The 18,549-nt window shown below is 36.9% G+C and overlaps 1 protein-coding gene across 5 annotated transcripts in view; it reads left to right on the plus strand.

The window, feature by feature from the left end:
- LOC131037135 (myosin-3) overlaps window positions 1-18,549 on the plus strand; it is a 134,550-nt gene that overhangs the window by 97,299 nt on the left and 18,702 nt on the right. For all 5 annotated transcript variants that reach the window (XM_057969177.2, XM_057969179.2, XM_057969180.2 and 2 more), the window contains one exon: window positions 5,049-5,126. In XM_057969177.2, the coding sequence (XP_057825160.1) occupies window positions 5,049-5,126 (78 nt within the window). The remainder of the gene's footprint in view (window positions 1-5,048; window positions 5,127-18,549) is intronic.

Raw genomic sequence — 18,549 nt, forward strand, 5'->3', positions numbered from 1 at the left:
ATTCAGTGTTTGGGATTCGGTGTTCTGGTAGTAGTAGACCAGTTTGGAGTAGTTCCTTAATTTTAGGAGGCAGTTCCTACATTTGTGGAGGCTATTCCTACTATTTAGGAGGTTATGACAGTATCCAGGGTTGGGTTTCCACGAGACTATTCCTTGGTTTCAGTTTCAGAAGATTTGGGTATGTTTCCTAGTTTCTAGGAGCATCCCTAGATTTTAGGGATAAGATTGCTAGTGGATCCATGATTTCCGACTTCAGTCACAGACAGGTGGCAGGTTTCGTTTCAGGCTTTTGGAGTCATTTGAGCCATCTGCAGCTATTTGGGTTATATTTTTAATATATTTAAATATTTCCTAAGTTAGCGTTTAATTAATTAAATAAGGCTATGTTTATAGCCATTTTAGAATAATAAGAGGCTTTTGGCTTCATCTGGATGCATATGCCCATGTGTTATAGCTCGTTGGAAAGGTCTTGAACTTTTCTAAATGTTTCCCATTTGTCAGGGACCCTTTTGATGAACAAAATTCTTTTATATTAAAAAAGTGGCGTTTTCTCTATACTTGGCGACTAAAAATGAGAAATAAGACTTTATAAACCTAAGCGCACTTTTCATATACTTTTAGGGTTCGAGCTAGAGGGGAGGAGTTATAAGGAGATGGTAACCTAATTATCATCCATCTTTTACACATTTCATCTTTGATTTGGAGAATTAGCTCTGGAGAGCAATTCAGCATGTGGGACGAAAACCCCAGGGTCTTGCCTGTCTGGGACGAAGCCCCCAGCACAGTGGTTATTTGGTTCTTGCATTCAGTTTTCAGTGCCTTAGAGTTGGTACGACATCTTTTCTGGAGGATTCAGTGAACAGAGTTAGGGTTTAGTGTGGGGATTGGGGTTTCCAGCTTGGTGTAATATCCCTTGGCTAATCTGACCTTGTTTCGCTTATTTGAACCCCAAGGAATATTGTCAAACACTTGGCATACAATGTTTGAAGCTGCTGTAGTGAATTCTTTATTTGTCTTCTTTGGGTTTGTAGGCTGCAAATGAAGTTATGGAAAGCTTCTAACAATGCAAAGTTGTTATAGAAATGATATACTAGCTGTTTTAGACCTTTACACACACATGTAATGACTGAAATTAACTAGTACAGCTCGTTGACATTAAGACAAACACTTGTCATGCATCCCAATGTATACCTACAGCCATTAGGCATTTAAGCAAACAATTGGCATGAAGCTAAGTGGCTGATCAATGTTGAATGTTACCATGAATGTGGAGTATGCAACTTATATCTCCATTAAACATATGCAACCTCCAAGTATTTCATGATATAATCATAATAGAAAATGATGCAATGAAGTAATGATTTTCTAATACAATAACCATAGATGGAAAACCTGGAATTTCAATGGTTGCCTTGATATATTGGTTTGATTCTCCTCATACGCAAAGCCCTTGTCAAATATATATAGCTGTTCACCTTTCTAAATCCCCTTCTATAGAATTCAAACTACTGTAGCGCACTGTTCATGCACACTGTAGCGCACTGTAGTCTCTTTCAATTTGCAAACAAACTCTGAAATAAAATCAGCTCAATATTGACTTCTGAATGAAGCCAACTCTCACAAGCATAATCAGATGATATTGCACACCCTCTATATGCTGTTACAATGAAGAAGCCACGCTCTCCAATGCCGACAAGCCTTGAATCTTGCAGAAACCCTTGGTATTCTACACTTCAATGCTCCAGAGAAACTTCAATCAAAAACTCCAATCACATAATCAATCCCCCTTCTCTTTTTTTCAAAAGCCTTATATATATTTCCCATGAAGGTTCGATTTTCTCCAATAAGGCATTAAATCAATTAATGATATTAAATGACATTTAATGATATAATATTTTCACTTTGTCATTTAATATTTCACCTTGGTAAAAGAGCCACAATTAATTAATTAAATGGTCCCCTTTAACTTGGACCCTTATAATTGGACCCTTAAGTTATAATATAAAATTATATTATAACTTAATAATATAACTCAAAACATTAATGTTTATTTAAACTAAATAAACATTAATATCTCCATTAATATTCAACAGTTTTGAACGCCGTCTGAACTGGGAGCTGACATGATGAAGCTGCATATGACCATACCCCCTTTACTAAAAATAGCAGGGGTCCATCTCTAACATCCCAAGACTTACTAAAAATAGGAAGTAGAGCAAATGATGTCCGAATGATGCCAAACGAAGACCAAACTGAAGCACTCTGAACACTGGAGATGATACCAATCCTCAAAAGACCCTCTATCCAACACATTAGCCTATGAGGGTCAGGATAATAGGCTAATCTCACAAAATCCAAGTTTGCTAAAATGGGGACATTACACTTGGCATCACCTAACAGGCATACGGCTGTACTTTGCAGCCATTTCTCTTCCCATGTGGAGCTATGTAAGAGCTTTGGATGTTTGCCGCAGCTTCTTTCTTGATTTCAGTATTCACTCTTCATTCAGGTTGGACTCATTGCTTATTGTAATCTTCCTGGAATTGTTTGGAATCACTATCTAGACAATTATTTGATTTAAATAAATCAGAAATCTGCTTGGTACGATTCTGATTTGGCTGTGTATGAACATTTATTTCCAGTACTCTTTTCATGTACTTGTTCTTCAATTATTACTTGCTGAAAAACTATGAAAAACACAATAATAAACAAACCTTCTGCAAATTCTGTCTATTCTCTTAAACCATCCAAGGAAACACAAGAAAATATAGTTTATTAATTTTAAAACTACAGCAGATCAGCAAGGGGATCCATCAGGGATCTTTCAACATCTTGCAGGGATTACAAATTCACTAGTAATAATTTCCTGAGTATGAACAGCTGCACTACAAGCCTTTGGATCCTCAATGTTCCCAGCAGACTTCAACATATAATCTGATTTTGTATGCAATGAAATGTAGACACTATGCTCCAAACTGGAACAGACTTGGGGCACATCCAGGCAGATATGTTTGGCAATCCCATGGCCTCCAATCAACTCCAAAAACCTTGGAAATAAACCCACATAAGCTGGGGTGATTACCATGATTTGCAGCAGGAAATAATCAACCTCAAACTAGTCCACGTCCTCTCTTTCAAAACTCTTCCACGATCAGCATTGTGCATATTCCAATCTGTCACTCGCTTGGGAAAGATATGCCCAGCAAAGGAATGATGACCTCTCCAAATTCAATATCATTAAAACTGATTTTCAAATCCTTCAATTATCTGAAACTTGCCTGTAACGTCTTCAAGAGAATAGCTCACAAATTAGAAAACCTCAATTTTTGAATGCACTGTGAAATTCCCGAATGATATCTCTAACAAATACCAGCTAGGGTAGATCTTGTAGGAAATATTGTCATTGATGTCAAGTGAGTGAATATTTTCTAGTGTTCCACGGATGGTGGGGACGGGCTTCGGGGACAGGGTGACAAAGAGAAAAAGTTTCGGGGACAGGGAGACTTGGGCCTGGGAGGGGGAAACATGTTTCCGTGGAACACTGAATTATTATTATTTTCTAAATACAATGTAGTGCAATTTTATTACTCAATTAATAAAACTAATAGGGCTAATTCCAAATTCATTAAAAGCTCAACTCTTATTAAAAAACCTGAAGCAAGAAAAGTTAAACCAAATCACTGAATAAATGAGAGGGGTTTCCCTTGTAGGCAAAAGTGATTCACCATAGAGGCATCGAGGTGTAACTTGCACTAGGTGCTAACTTAGGGGACATTGATATATACTATTGTGACCTTTTAGTTTGTGTTGGATGTAATGCATGCATGCAATCCATCCTAAGTTTGTTTGTTGTATTTGATCCTATTGGGAAATAACTTGAACTTAATTTTTAGGATTCAAGAATTGAATACCAGATTAGAAGGATTTCTGATATAATTTTCCATTTATGCTAAAATAGTATTTCTCTTTATATATCAAAATGATCTTTTGGCATTATCTTTGCTAGTTTTCTTTTAGAATAATTTTCCACTTATTACAATGTCCAGTGTTTGTCATGAACAGGACTTTGATATTTTATGATGCTTTGTTTGACCATGTGGAGGTTCAAGTACAAAATTAACTTTTTCATATCCTATTCTTTAAATCTGAATTAACTACTTCTATGCTAGCATTAAACATTTTAGCCTGGGTGAATTGTAGTTATAACTCCAGATGACTGTCTTGGCTTTAGTTTGCTTGTGTATCAGTTGCCTCAAACATACTCTGCAGTGTTGTTGAGTGTAGTATTGTAGATAACTCACGAATAGACATGTATGTATGCTTTCTAGTGCATTTCAAAACAAAGTTAATGGGTAGGACTTCAATATTTTATGATGCTTTGTTTGACCATGTGGAGGTTCAAGTACAAAGTTAACTTTTTCATTTCCTATTCTTTAAATCTGAATTAACTACTTCTATGCAAGAATTAAACATTTTAGCCGGGGTGAGTTATAGTTATTACCCCAAATGACTGTCTTGGCTTTAGCTTGCTTGCGTATCAGTTGCCTCAAACATATTCTGCAATGTTGTTGAATCTTTTTAGTATTATAGATAACTCACAAATAGACATGTAGGTATCCTTTCTAGTGCATTTCAAAGCCTGGTCAATGGACAGGGCTTCAATATTTTATGATGGTTTGTTTGACCATGTGGAGTCTCAAGTACAAAATTGACTTTTTCATTCCCCAATCTGAATTAACTACTTCTATGCAAGAATTAAACATTTTAGCCCGGTTGAATTATAGCTGTTAACCCAGATGATTGTTTTGGATTTAGCTTGCTTGCATATTTGTTGCCTCAAACATATTCTGCAAGTTTGTTTAATCTTTTTAGTATTGTAGATAACTCGTGAATAGACATGTTTGTATGCTTTCTAGTGCATTTGAAAACATGGTTGGTATGCCACTGATGTTTTATGCCGATTATTTTATTTTGATTTTATATCTAAGAGACCAAACACAAGGATCATATCATTGGCAATGGGAATAATGTCCATGAATACATTTCAGGAATATAGCCTGGATGGCATTGACTGGACAAGAGTGGAATTTGAAGACAACCAGGAGTGTTTAGATCTTATTGAAAAGGTTTGTAGCACTTTAAAGCATGGAGAATCAGTTATTTCCTTAAAGATACCTTGCTGTCTGGATGATGTAATTTTGGATACTGATAGTCTCTTGTAGATATAAATACATTTTACTTGGTATCTGGTAATTAGAATAACAACTCAATTACTATGTTTTTGTCAATTTTGTTTTTATTCAAAAATGCAAATTTTTTATCAGGAATTTTTTTTTGCACTTTTCCTTGGGTGTTGTCCATCAGTAGCTATAAACAATGCAAGATTCTTATTGTTAATGAAAAAATGCTACAGGTCATGTTATCTGGTATCATTTATTTCTTCTAGATGCCAAGCATAAATGAAAACCATAGAGGTTATTTGATTTAACTGTGAATGTAGAGTATCTTTCTTGTTTATTCAATCATAACTATTATCTCTTCCAATTGTAGCATTCTTTTGTAGCTCTTGTGGAGCAACTAGGTTTTGCAACCATAAGCTGTATCTTCTGTTCTTTAGGAATCAGGGATTATCTGAAATTTTAAAAAAAATTATATGCAAACAGAAAATGGGATGAAAGAGCTTGCTCCAGTTTTATAAATTATAGTTATTTGGATTGGTTATGTACTAATGAGTAATGAAATATTAGGCATAAAGCTAGATTTTTTTCTGTCTCTTTGATGGTGGAAATGTGAATGATGTATAAACAATGTGTATTTGGACTGACCTTTGTAAGGGTTGAAGTGAAAACTTAGAGAACAAATCGATACATCACATGGTTTTTAACATGTATCTTGGATAAGTGAAGTTTATTGAAGTTTGGTCTTACTATTTCACAAAATAAATAGTACAAAGGAGTTGAAAGGATACACCTTACACTTGCATGGTAAAAATTGATGTGTGGTCTCTTATTTCTCTTATAATGAATCAACCCAAAGATGGCTTTTTGAATGACCATCCTATGTATACTTTCTACTCTAAGCACGTCCTAAATGGTATTGTTATTCTAGATGATGGCTCTAAAGAGCCATTGGATACTGCTACTTGACAAATTGAACCTTTGAATGACTCAAAAACATGGTTCTATTTCTTTTTGATGGTGAAGCTAAATTCCTTCTCAACAACATAAATCTACTTATCTTCATCTACCTCCAACCACAAGGATATCCAATAGACATGTTGGTTGAAAATTTTGTACAACTGGGGGGATGTGCAAAATTGTGGTTTCAGCCACAGTTTGAGAGTATGATACTCTCCTAATTTAGGGAAGGCTCTCCCTATCTACAAACTAAACTATACTCTTTTCTCTTCACAAAAAAGTAATAGCAATTGGAAATGAATAACAACAAATATAGAAATGAGACTTTTTTGTATGATTTTTGGAACATAAAGGGGAGCAAAGTTTCCATGAAAGCACAAAGACCTTCGTCACTTCCCCGAGACGTGAAAACAAAAAGAAAGCTCAAATTCTCTAACTATCTATATTCTCCTATCAACCTTTTTAGATGATTTTTTGCTAACCAAGCACAATATGTAGCAGCTCAAATTCTAACTACATGATGCACTTCACTTTATATGCACAAGTCTTAAAAATAGAAGCAGTACAAAGTCAACAAGCTATCTTCCCTCTTGAGCTTTCCACACTAGCTTCAAATATGATAAGTAGCTCAAAGTCTGCAAGACCAAATCTGAAAGTCAAACATATAACTCTAAATACAATTAGCAGCTCAAAGTCTACAAAATTGAATCTAAATATCTCTTGAACAATAGAACAAAAATCACAATCAACTTCAGAAAATGTCGTCACATAACAACTTGAATTGGCACGAAGTCTCAACACAACTTGCCTCTTTTATTGAAAGCGTTTTGATTTACATCTAAGCTCAAAGTCTTAGAGTGCACATACAAACTAACAAAAATTTGTTGCATTCCCAAAAGATATCAATTACAATAGATCCCCTCAAGTATTTATAGGAGAGGAGCCTTGAGAAAAAGGTGGGAGGATCCTAACTAACTTGAGAAATTCTCTCAACCGCCATGACTTATTCCAACTACAGTCCTAATTGAACTCAACTTGTAGTTGCTCTACATGTAATTACAAAAATGCAAGTAAAGTGACACTTGCAATTACAAATTTGGCATTACACGTAATTTGTCAAAACAAAATTACAAATGCATAATTAAAACTATTCTGTGTCCAAAGACAGGACTCTAATTGCATCATCCTTTGCCTGTGATGATCTTCATGCTGCTTTAGGATGCTAGAACTTGAAGTATTCTGGATTGGTAAAGACATCTTGAACTAGAATGGGAATTTGCATCCTTAATGATCTTTGTGTCCTTGGCCAACGAACTTCAACCTTATCTTCTTGCTTGGGGTAGTACTGGCTTTTCAAGAGGGAAAGGGCTGCCTTCCTCTTTTCATGTCATGACCATCTTTGTCTTGAAAGCATTCTATGCTCTCAACCATGAATTGTTGTTGTATCTCTTCTTTGTATCATCCTCCAATCTTGAAATCTGCTTGCAAAATAAGGCCCATGCCTTAATCCATTGATTTGGTAGATCGTGTGTGCAAACCAGACTGACAAGGGCTCACAAGTGAATTTCGAGTTCTGGAAGCTGCATTACATGTGTGGTAAAAACAAGAGCATTGACTTGCAATTGTGGAGAACAAACATGCAACTTAGTACGTGTAATGGGTAAACACAAGTTTGCACTTGTAATTGGACCTTTAAAACTCATTTTCAAGTGTTTTTTGAGTGCATTTTGGACCAATTTCGGGTTCTGGAAGGCTGACTACAAGTAGATTTTAAATGCTGAGTGAAGCTGTGATATGAGTGGATGAAATGGGGGGAATGGTATGTACGGATGATGGCAATGAATATGAGTGAAAATGAAAAGATTTTGGGAAGATCATCTTTATGAAAATGGGAAGAACTTTGAACTTGTAATCAAGTTTTAAAAACCCGATTTTGAAAGGATGAGCAGTTTTCCAACTTTGAAACTTGAAGTTTTGGCAAAAGAGGATTAAGTCTTTTCAATCAAAGGGGTAGATCAGCCATTCTCATCTCACATGCAATCGGGTTTTTAAATCCCGAATGCAAGTAAAGAGGGAAATAGGGAAAGACAATGCAATTCACAAATTGCTTTGCAATCTTGGAACAAAGGGGAAAATCTCTCACAAAAACCGATCTTAGGCAAGAACCAACAAAACTAACATATATACAACTTGATCAAGGAAACTAAAACAAACTAAAACAAGAAAGGAAACAAGAACAAGAGAAGAAAGCATACCTTGATCAATCAAAACGACCTCCCAAGAATAAGAAACAATCCTTGAAAGAAGGGAGAAAATCCTCTTAAATAGACATCAAACCACACTCCAAACCCTAGCCACGTTTTTAGAAAAACGCCATATGGATCAAAATGCCCTTCCAAAGCATGAAGAATCGGTCAAGGCAAGCATTCAACCTCCATGCCTAGATGAAAGAAGCCAAAACGATTGAGGAGAGGTAAGATTCGTGGCATTCCAAGAAGAAAATCATGGCAGTCAGCAAAACACGTGTTTTGCTGTTTTGAAGGCCATAAAACCAGCAATAACGTCTTCCAAATGGCATGAAAGGAGTTGAAAGATGCATGAAAATAGCAAGGAAACTAAAACGCCTTCTTCCTCCTTGAATCTCTCCACAAAAATCGGTGGAAACCTTCAACAAAATCCTCCAATATTGCTGGTTGGGATCCTGAGGAGGAATGACAAGTTTAAAATGCAAAGAACAAAAGAAATCGGGTTTCTTTCACCTATTTGCAAGTTAAAAATGTTCACTTTTTCATGCATAAGGCAAAATCAGGTTTGTGAGATCAAACTACAAGATTAAAATGCATGTAAAAGGGAAATAAAACTCCCCTTACAAGTTTTAAACAACTCAACAAAAGACTAGTAAAGGGAAAATAAAATTCCTTTTACAAGTCACAAAAATAACTTAAAAATAAAACTTGTAATAGGGAAATAAAATCCCTATTACAACTTAAAGTGACTTTATAAAACTTGTAATGGAGGAGAAAAACCCCTACCATAACTTAAAATCACTTAAGTGAAACTTTTTAAATGAATTGCAAGTTTTGTTTTAACTTTAAAATTTTAAGTTCACTTGTAATATGTTCAAAACGTTCCTACAATGACTTAAAAGCCAAAAAGCAACAAGGGGGAAATAAAAAGTAAGTTACAAATTCTATTTTTCATAACATGCATTTGTAGTTAACTTAAAATTTCCCTACAACACTAAAACAAAGGAAAACATAAAACTTGCAACTCAAGGAAAATTTCCCACCTGCAGTTAGGATACGATGAAATTTGAAATGTGGATCGAGGATGGATTGAGGATTAAGCCAGTCCAAGGGCGAAGCAAAATCTTACCTCGAGAAGCGTGCCTTAGAGTAAAATTTTCATTTATTTACAAATTTTTTGAAGTTGTCTATTTTTGTGAATACAAAAATACGGGCAACAAGACACATTATGTGGGAGTTACATTGGCATTGGATATTGTATTTCTAGAGGGGGCTCCTTCGTTCCTCTTAGATCCCCCATCTTGGCCCTTCCTCAATAAGCACAACAAAATCTTGCATTGATCATTCAATAGTCGTTAATAGTGACATTGATGGCTCTTCCATATTACGCCTTGGCAAAGATATTCAATAAGACTTGAATCCTATATCTTTGGTACTCCTCAGCATATGCCATTTGGGTTTCTTGTTCTTCCCTTTTTTGAAGCCTTGCTAGGATTTTCTCTTCCTAGAACTTTCTATTTTATATTGGTGTACTCTCAAGTCACATTGACATACTTTTGGTCATCCATGGACATTAATATAATTTCTTCCCTCCTTTATACTTGAGGATTTCCTTACCTGGTTGAGGTCTTGTTCATGTAACCCGGGGATGCATTCCTGGCAAAAAACGGATGTCTTGGAGTGTAAACATCAAGGGGATGACTCAAAAACATCCCTAGCTGTCTCCAGAATTGTCTATATCTCAAGTACTCCTCGACTTATGCTATTTGGGTATCTTGTTCTTCCCTTTTTTGGGGCCTCACTAGGATTTTCTCTTCCTAGAACTTTCTATTTTATTTGATGGTCCTCTCAAATCCCATTGACCTACTTTTGTTCATCCATTGACATTAATATGATTTCTTCCTCTTTCTTTCTACTTGAGGATTTCCCTTAACTAGTTGAGGTCTTGTCTATGTAACCGGGGGACACGTTCCTAGCAAAACAAGGGCCATCCCGGAGTGTAAATGGCTAGGGGATGTGGGTATGCCTCAAAAACATCCCCGATCACGTTTTTGGTACATTTGCAAAAAGCCCAAAAATGTTTGGGTACGACTAGTCGTCCCCAAGACAGGCAAGGTATGCCTAGACGTCCTCCGACTATCCCAAGGATGGCTAGCCGTTCATCTTGGACTACTATTTACTGCTATATCTGATAAATTAAATATAGAAAATAATAATACAAAATTACAAATAATGCATACCAGGCAATAGTAAAATATAGATTTATTTGCACATAAAATTATTATAGAGAAGAAGACCAGAGATGGTCGGCCAAGGATTACAATTGATCCAACTATACCATACCATCAAGTATAGGTAAACATCAAGTAATATTCAGAAAGACTAATGACAAGAGTGTAGACAATGACTTATACTAGACAACCCCAACTTGTAGTGTACCTACCAAAGAAAACGGGGGTCTGGGGGTAGCGCCCCTCATAGGGTCCCAGGGTAGTACTCTTGTCGCCAACACCAAAGTTAGACCTTTAAAACCACACAGAACTTCACAATGCACATCAATTTTCTGATTTGGCAATGTTTAACCAACATATGATGTCAAATTTCTGATCAAGTCATACTCTCCTCTTCAGAATTGATGGCCATACTAAAAGTTGTCATACAAAACTTGCATAAGATTGCCATATCAATCCTACCACTAAATAACTAAGAAGCCGTATGATGCAAATGAGACAATGTACGAATTGCTCTTGAAGACGTACTATATGCCACGAACCAGGAAGATGTACCCGGTTGCCAAACCACGAGCTAGGAAGATGTACCAATACATTGTGGAGGTGCTTTTCTATGACTTGTACCCGAATAGTAGAACAAATTTGTCGTATGGCCAAGCAGTGTCGTATGGTGAACTTAGGTTGCCAACACTCGTCTTCAAGAGGACAAGGACGCCGTATGTGCTGAATGGAAATGAGATGCCGTACGAGATAAGGATGTGGATGTCGTATGTGGTAGGTGCTAGGTCATACATGGTGGAACCTTTGTCGTACGAGTTTATGCTACTGTATGAGGGAGCGCTGCCAGAGTTGCCGTACAAGCTGTATAAAATGATGTCGTACAGGAAAAATGTGCCAAGCGGTATGAGCGTGAAATGTCATACCATAATTGGAGGTTGATGTTGTACATTGTTGAAGAAGGCATATGGACGTGCCAAGATCTCACCATACAGAAGTACCAAGAAATTGGTGTCCAAAGGCAATGAAATTCCATCATACGACATTAGAGGAAAATTGTTGTGCAAGATAAAAACAAGGATGTCATATGGGTAGAAAACGAGGGCATCATACAGATTGTGGTGGCAAGTTGTACTGGAGTGATGGCAAGTTGTCATGCATGGTGCCAAGAAGGTTGACGTCGTACACTCCCAAGTTTTTGTTGTTGTACACGTGTTGAGTGTCGTACCAGTTCAATACCTCCAATTTTAGTTTTTTTCTTATTGGCCAATTCCATATTTTGCCTTATTAATTTTTTAGTTTTCGTTGATTCCCTTTTCTTTTTCCTTCCATTTTCCATCTTCGTACGGTTAGAAGTATCGTCCATAACTTTACTCACTTTCTCTTTCTCTTCACCAAGATTTGTAGCTTCAAGAAAATTACATGTTGTCGAAAATACCTCATAGTGCTTCATTTGCCAGTGGAATAACCATTCAGGGAACTTGTCTCGTTGTCAAAGCAATCTTCCAACTCGAGCACCCCTTCATTGTTGGGTTCCATGCCTTTCCTCCCTTTGTCCATACCTAACTCTCCACCCTCGGACTTTGAGTTGAAGGATGCCAGTTCTTTACTCACTATCTAGTTCCTCAATTTGATGATGTACTTCCTTCCATCACTCTCGATTGAGAGTGTGTTCCACTTCCAATTATGATTCGCCTTGGCCGTAATCGACCATCCCCTCCCTAGGAATGCGTTGTATGCTTTCTTCTACAACGAGATGATGGCGAAGTCTGAGAAATTGTTGTGTCCCCATCGGCGTCCCCAACGACTTGATTCCATGTTGGTCAACACCTACCAAGTCGAAGGTAGGTGGCCACAGGGTTGGTCTTCCAAGGCATTTCCAATTGTCTTCTAGTAGTTCATTAACTCCCAAGTCCCCATCGACGACAACTTCTTCCCCATTATTTATGTCTCAATGACGGTCGGCTTCCTCCCCATGCTAACTGTCAACAACATTAGATCATTGGCTTCATTCCCTTCACGTGGTGGTTTCCCTGTCGGTTTCTCTTGTGGTTTACATTGTTTCTGGTTGACTGTGTTGTCACTAACCATGTTGGTAATGGCCACCCTCAGTTGCAGCATAATTTGAAGATTTGTCACCTTGATCAATATAATTGTCTATAGCAACTGTCGAACTATGTTCTTCTCTAGCTCCGATCCCAATGATGTACTTGCAGTTTTGTTTGAGGTTTTTCATTCCTTCACAAACCCTTGTTCTATTTCTGTTCTAGCTTCTCGTAGTTGTTCCATCTCCATACATGGGTTCGAGTACACCACCTTCTTCATTTGTGCTCTTGTGATTGCCAAAATTGCGTCTTCTTGTTCCTCCACATCTAGCATATTAATACCTTTTTGCTTCGAGAAGTTTGTGTCTTCATGGTAACTTGGTCCACACTATTTGTACAATAATTGTACGTTGTCTTTCTTATTTTGGCAGTCTCTCGCAAAATGCCCCCATTCACTACATTGTCAACACTATATGTTAAGACATCCTCTAGAGTCATGCTGTATTTATTTTGCCCTCATTGGTTTTGATAGCCGCCAAGTGATGCATTCTATGGTTTCAATGGAGTGGACTCTCCATGTGTTAAGAGTACTTGTGTACTTCTCGTCTTCAAATTGTATGGGCAGTCCTTGATTGAATGACCCATCACTTGGCAAATCTCACAAAACATCTTTTTAGGACAATTTTGTGTGCCCCTCAATTTTGAACTCAATACACCATAGTTCATTACTTTCTTTATTGGTTGCTTTCTCAGACTTCAATTCTTTCATCATTCTCAACATATCCCGTCGAAGGGCTCAAAACCGTTTTGGATTCTTTGTCACTACTGTCGTCGGTGCTCTCATCATCGACAGTCTTCCTCTTCCCTCGAGAGGATGTTAGAATATCGTAACATTGCTTCTCAGTCATGTTCTTGCATTATACATTGGAACCCAATCAATTCACACATCAAACAATGTTTGAATTTGATAAATGGAACATCAAATAAACTGAAAACATCGTGCCGAAATTGCAAACGAAATATCCTACCAAGGGGGGGATATTTCTTACTCCCAGTCAGCAAATTTATCATCAGACATAGCAACATTGCAATTATCAAGCACCACTGAATTCGGTCAACATCAGTAACGAGTACACCTTTTGAAAGGACATCGAGAGCATTCATTGGCAACCAAGGTGATGTCATCAAAGCAAAGTTATCAAGAAGTCAAAATCAGCCATCAATAGCAGTTGATTACCTCTATTTGATCAGTGAGTTTGCTATAGGAAGACATCAACATTGTGGAATACTAGTAAATTCATCACCAACCAGCAGTGAAATTTGGCAAGAAAGATCGCCAGCTCTGTATCAACATTCCAGCAATCATCATTTGACATTAGCATACCTAAGAGAAGGGACAATTTTGTCCAAATTTGATTACCAGCTCATTTTGGATCAGATTGCAGGTCTGAAATAAAGTATTTTTCCTCAAATTGAGATTGGATCGAGCCCTGACTATATTTAATTTGACCTCTTTTTATTAAGTTTTGTTTTAAGAGGGTTTCTTTAATGTATTTTTTGACCATCTTTAAACATTCACAAGGATTTGTTATTAGTAAAGATGATCATTTTCACATTAAGGGTTAGACGTTCATCTTAAGGTTATGGATTTTAGCCTAGGCAATTAAGTTTTGTTTGTAAACAAATTATCATTTTACAAAATTAACTTGAACAACTCTTACAGGTAGGCCATGGCCTGAACACAACAAACTCTCATCAAGGTGTTCTAAGCTAGAATGAGGTCCATCCAAGACTAGAACAAGGCATCTAAGGCAATAACACAATCTGTCCAAGACAATGTCCAGGTCTGATGCAAGCAATCATCATGAAAAGTAATGGAAGAGCAACATCAAGGCAAGGAATAGCAATCAATGTCAAGCACTCAAGGGAGAAATTTTAACAATCTTGAATTTCCTTCGGAAATCCAAGAATCATTGTCAGTTTAGCTGGACAAAAGAATGAAAGTGATCAAGACAAGAAAAGTTAATCAAAGTTGGAAGATCGATTTGAGCAAAGTTATCACATCACATCAGGAGCTTGGTAATGTTGAGTATCAAGAGATATGCCTCATTCATTTACAATCACAAGTTGTGATGAATTACAAAGACCAACCAGCTGAGGTGGGGCCCAGTCATCACTTATCCAATCATATCATTTCATGATAAGGTGTCCAGATTTAATGTACCTAACTCATCCAACAAAGAAGATAAGTACCATTTGTGGGCACAAATTTCAATGTACCAACCGTCACTATCTATTGGTCGAATTTTCAAGGAAGGACATGTGTCCCATCAATTGTAAATCTATCATTAGTCAAGCATTAAATGCTTTGCAATGGGTGTAACAAAACCTAATTAGGGTTTCTATCTTTCGATCTTGGCCATTGATTGTCAATTAATCTGAGTCATTGAATTGTAATGAGAGCTCTATATAAGGCTCCACTTCTTCATGTGTAAAATATAATAGTGAATAGTAGTAGTTCAAGAATAGAGATAATAGTTAGTAGCTCAGTAGTAGACAACAATTAGAGTAGTAGAAAGAGAAGATATGGTGAAATTGATATGTTGATTCAACAATTTGCATGGTCTCTACTTCTCAATTTGATTTTTATGTTATTTAGATGAATGGAAGAACTTTGTGTATGATCAATGGTGAAATTCGTACATCCATACTACTAACACGTTGGCGATGGTAAAGTGTCTTACGTAGTCAATTGGATCTATCTTAGCCAAGCTTAACTTCAATTATCACTTCTTCGTTGATATGCATCAACTTGATGGTATCTATGCTTGTGGTGGTGATATGAAAATCATAAAGCTATCCTTAGGAGATTGCACTAGCCTTGTGGAGATGTTTGTTGCATGTCAAAGCAAGACTTTGTTGAATTCCACCAAAGATTGTCCATTGCTCGCACTAGCCTTGTGGAGATGTTTGTTGCATGTCAAAGCAAGACTTTGTTGAATTCCACCAAAGATTGTCCATTGCTCTTACATTCCTAGAGTTAAATTAGATTAGCTTCCTCAACCTTGTCCTTTAAATCAAGTGAATTTCAATGTTCCAACAATATTCAAGCATTCGAGCATTCAACGTAAGTCAACCTTGTGATTCCAGCAATATCACATCAAATACAACTGAGTCTATCCAAGAGCACGTCAAGGCTTGACATACAAAAATCTGAGAGTCGTCCCACTTAATCATGCAGCTTAGCATTTGGGAGTTTTTGTTCAAGAGATGATAGAATAATTAGTATTTTATTATATGTTGCATAGTGCATAAAAACACCATCAACACTACCTGAGAGTAACAACCCACTTAATACAAACAATTAATACATTGGCAGATAACCAATATTATCAACATAACAATAGGCATTTTATGCCAACTACAACTACACGAGGTAAAAAGTTCATTTTTAAAAAAAAATCAAAAAAATCATTTTGGTATCAGTTTTGTACCAAGCTAAATCATCTTTCAGAATGAAACCTCTATGCTTTCCAACCCTGTATTGTTGTAGATTATTTACTTACTAAGCATGATTGACTGTTGCTTTCATCTGTGCAGCCATCTGCTACTCCAAGAACTTCATTAGATTACTTATAAATTTTAAGAATACTTGGATCTTCTTGAAAGGCTTTATTTGACCCCTACAGTATAAATTTATGCTTAGTGATGAGAACTTGAAATAACCCCTAGGTTTTTTTTGTTTTAATTGAACTTTCATAACAACAACATCATCCAACGAACACTAACATTCAAATGCTCACAACTTAGATACATTAGATTTCGCATGAAGTTTTAATTGCAGAATTGTCAATCAGAATGTAATAACAACTGATAATGAAATGGAGTTGACACTAGCTTACAAATTGCTGCAAGGCGATTACAACATCAGGGGATGAATCGCTACAAGTTTCCTCAAACTTTATTGAATTACCTCTCCTTCAAAACAATTTCCAAGTTGGATCTATGGAATAGATCACAATGTTGTAGGCTGCCAACTGTCCCTCAGCGTCGCTATCCTAATCACCCAGGTCTGTAGGATATACTTAGAAATTCTCTTTCTACCAGAAAATGCCACCAAACCCATATGCCAAGATGGAATCAGCTCCTCCTTTTATGAAAGATGCAAACATCTGATTTTGATAGCTGATCTGTTTGTTTGATTCGATTCTATGGCCAGCATATAGTTATTTATGGGTTTTTGGTGTAATGTTGAGTTTTGAAGTTTTTGAGAGATGCTTTGAGAGAATAATTGCAAAATAGAAATTACTCTAATTCTGAAAATTAAAAATCGGACTCTGAATTTATTCATCAGCAATACATGTAAGCAAATAGGAGTTTAATTTTCAACAACATAGGCATAGTTGGCCTACGAAGTGTCCAACGCTGGCTGGAAGCAGACTTCATTAGCTTGAAAATGAGGGATAACAAGATTGGAGCACTTCCATCTATGGCAGATGACTCCATCTAAAACAATTATGTGAAGAAATCCTGAATCCAATGCAATTCCTGAACTTCTCCCAAGAGAGGCATCCAATTTGGTGTGCTTTCTACCCACTGATTTGCTACGATAGCTCCAATATGAACCAATTTCACCAAATAACCATTGGAATTCTTCTTATTATCTGCTAACAATAATTTTTTAACAAGAAAACTGCTACAAATACCCTTATTTTATTTTATTGGAAACCCCAGGCAAGAAATAGAGGTACGACCAGCCTGGGAAAGGTATGATAGAGAACAATATTGGAGCACTTCCAGCTATGGCAGTGTTGTGACGTTTTCACACATCGTCCCATTGCAAATGGGGACCCTTGCTTTTTTGCTTTTTAGGGTTTGTCTTTTTTGGGCTTTTAGGGTTTTGTTAGTTAGCCTTTGCATTTTGAGTGCTGCCAGGGAGATCAATAGGATAGCAAGTCCTGCTTGAGTGAAGTCCTGATCCTGAAATTTGGCTAAGTCTGAATGTCCTGATCCTGAAATTTGACTAAGTCTGGAAACTGAAAAACCTCAAAAAACTAGATTTTGCAATATAACTCCTGGAGGTCTGAAACCACTCTCAAACATCCTGAAAGTATATATGGAATATAACTTAAAGTATAAGATTCTTCTTTCTTATACTTAAATGTTATATTCCATAAAAATTATCCTGATAGAGAGTTCAAAAAGTCAAATTTCGCTCCTGTCCTTCACTGAGGATCCAGAGCGAATTTCGCTCCTGTCCCTCTCCAAGGGACCAAGGCAAAGCGCTCCTGTCCCTCACCAAGGGTCCAGGGCGAAAAGTCTTATTTGAGCCATTCCTGGCCTTGCTTGGTCAAATTGAAACATCAAAGGCATGATGGAGGACAAAATGAGCATGATAGAGCATCAAGACTTGATCAAAGATGATGAGATGATGGAGTATTTGTCTAGAAAGGTAAATTCGCTCCTGTCCCTCACTAAGGGACCGGAGCGATTTTATTCATATACACATTTTTAGACCTTGTTTGGACTCGAACTTTTATTCATGGCATGTAAAGAGATGATATTTTCCTCAGCGAAGGAAATTTGAAGTGAAAAGTAAAAAGATTTGGCCCTGAGAGCAAAAATCGCTCCTGTCCCTCACTGAAGGACCGGAGCTTGAATTCCAAGTTCGTCTTATCCTTGCAAGATTTGAATGATTTCGCGATTTGAGAAGAACAAGGGAAGTATGTTTTATCCGTTGAATATAACTTAAGTACACTTCAATGAAGAAAATCAGCCTAAGTAACAAGTTCGCTTCTGTCCCTCTCCAAGGGACCAAGGTGATTGGCTAGGGCGCTCCTGTCCCTCTCCAAGGGACCAGAGTGATTTTCCCTCAAGACAAGTTTTGGGCAAG

This window comes from Cryptomeria japonica, chromosome 7 (assembly GCF_030272615.1).
Source record: "Cryptomeria japonica chromosome 7, Sugi_1.0, whole genome shotgun sequence".
Lineage (NCBI taxonomy): Eukaryota > Viridiplantae > Streptophyta > Pinopsida > Cupressales > Cupressaceae > Cryptomeria > Cryptomeria japonica.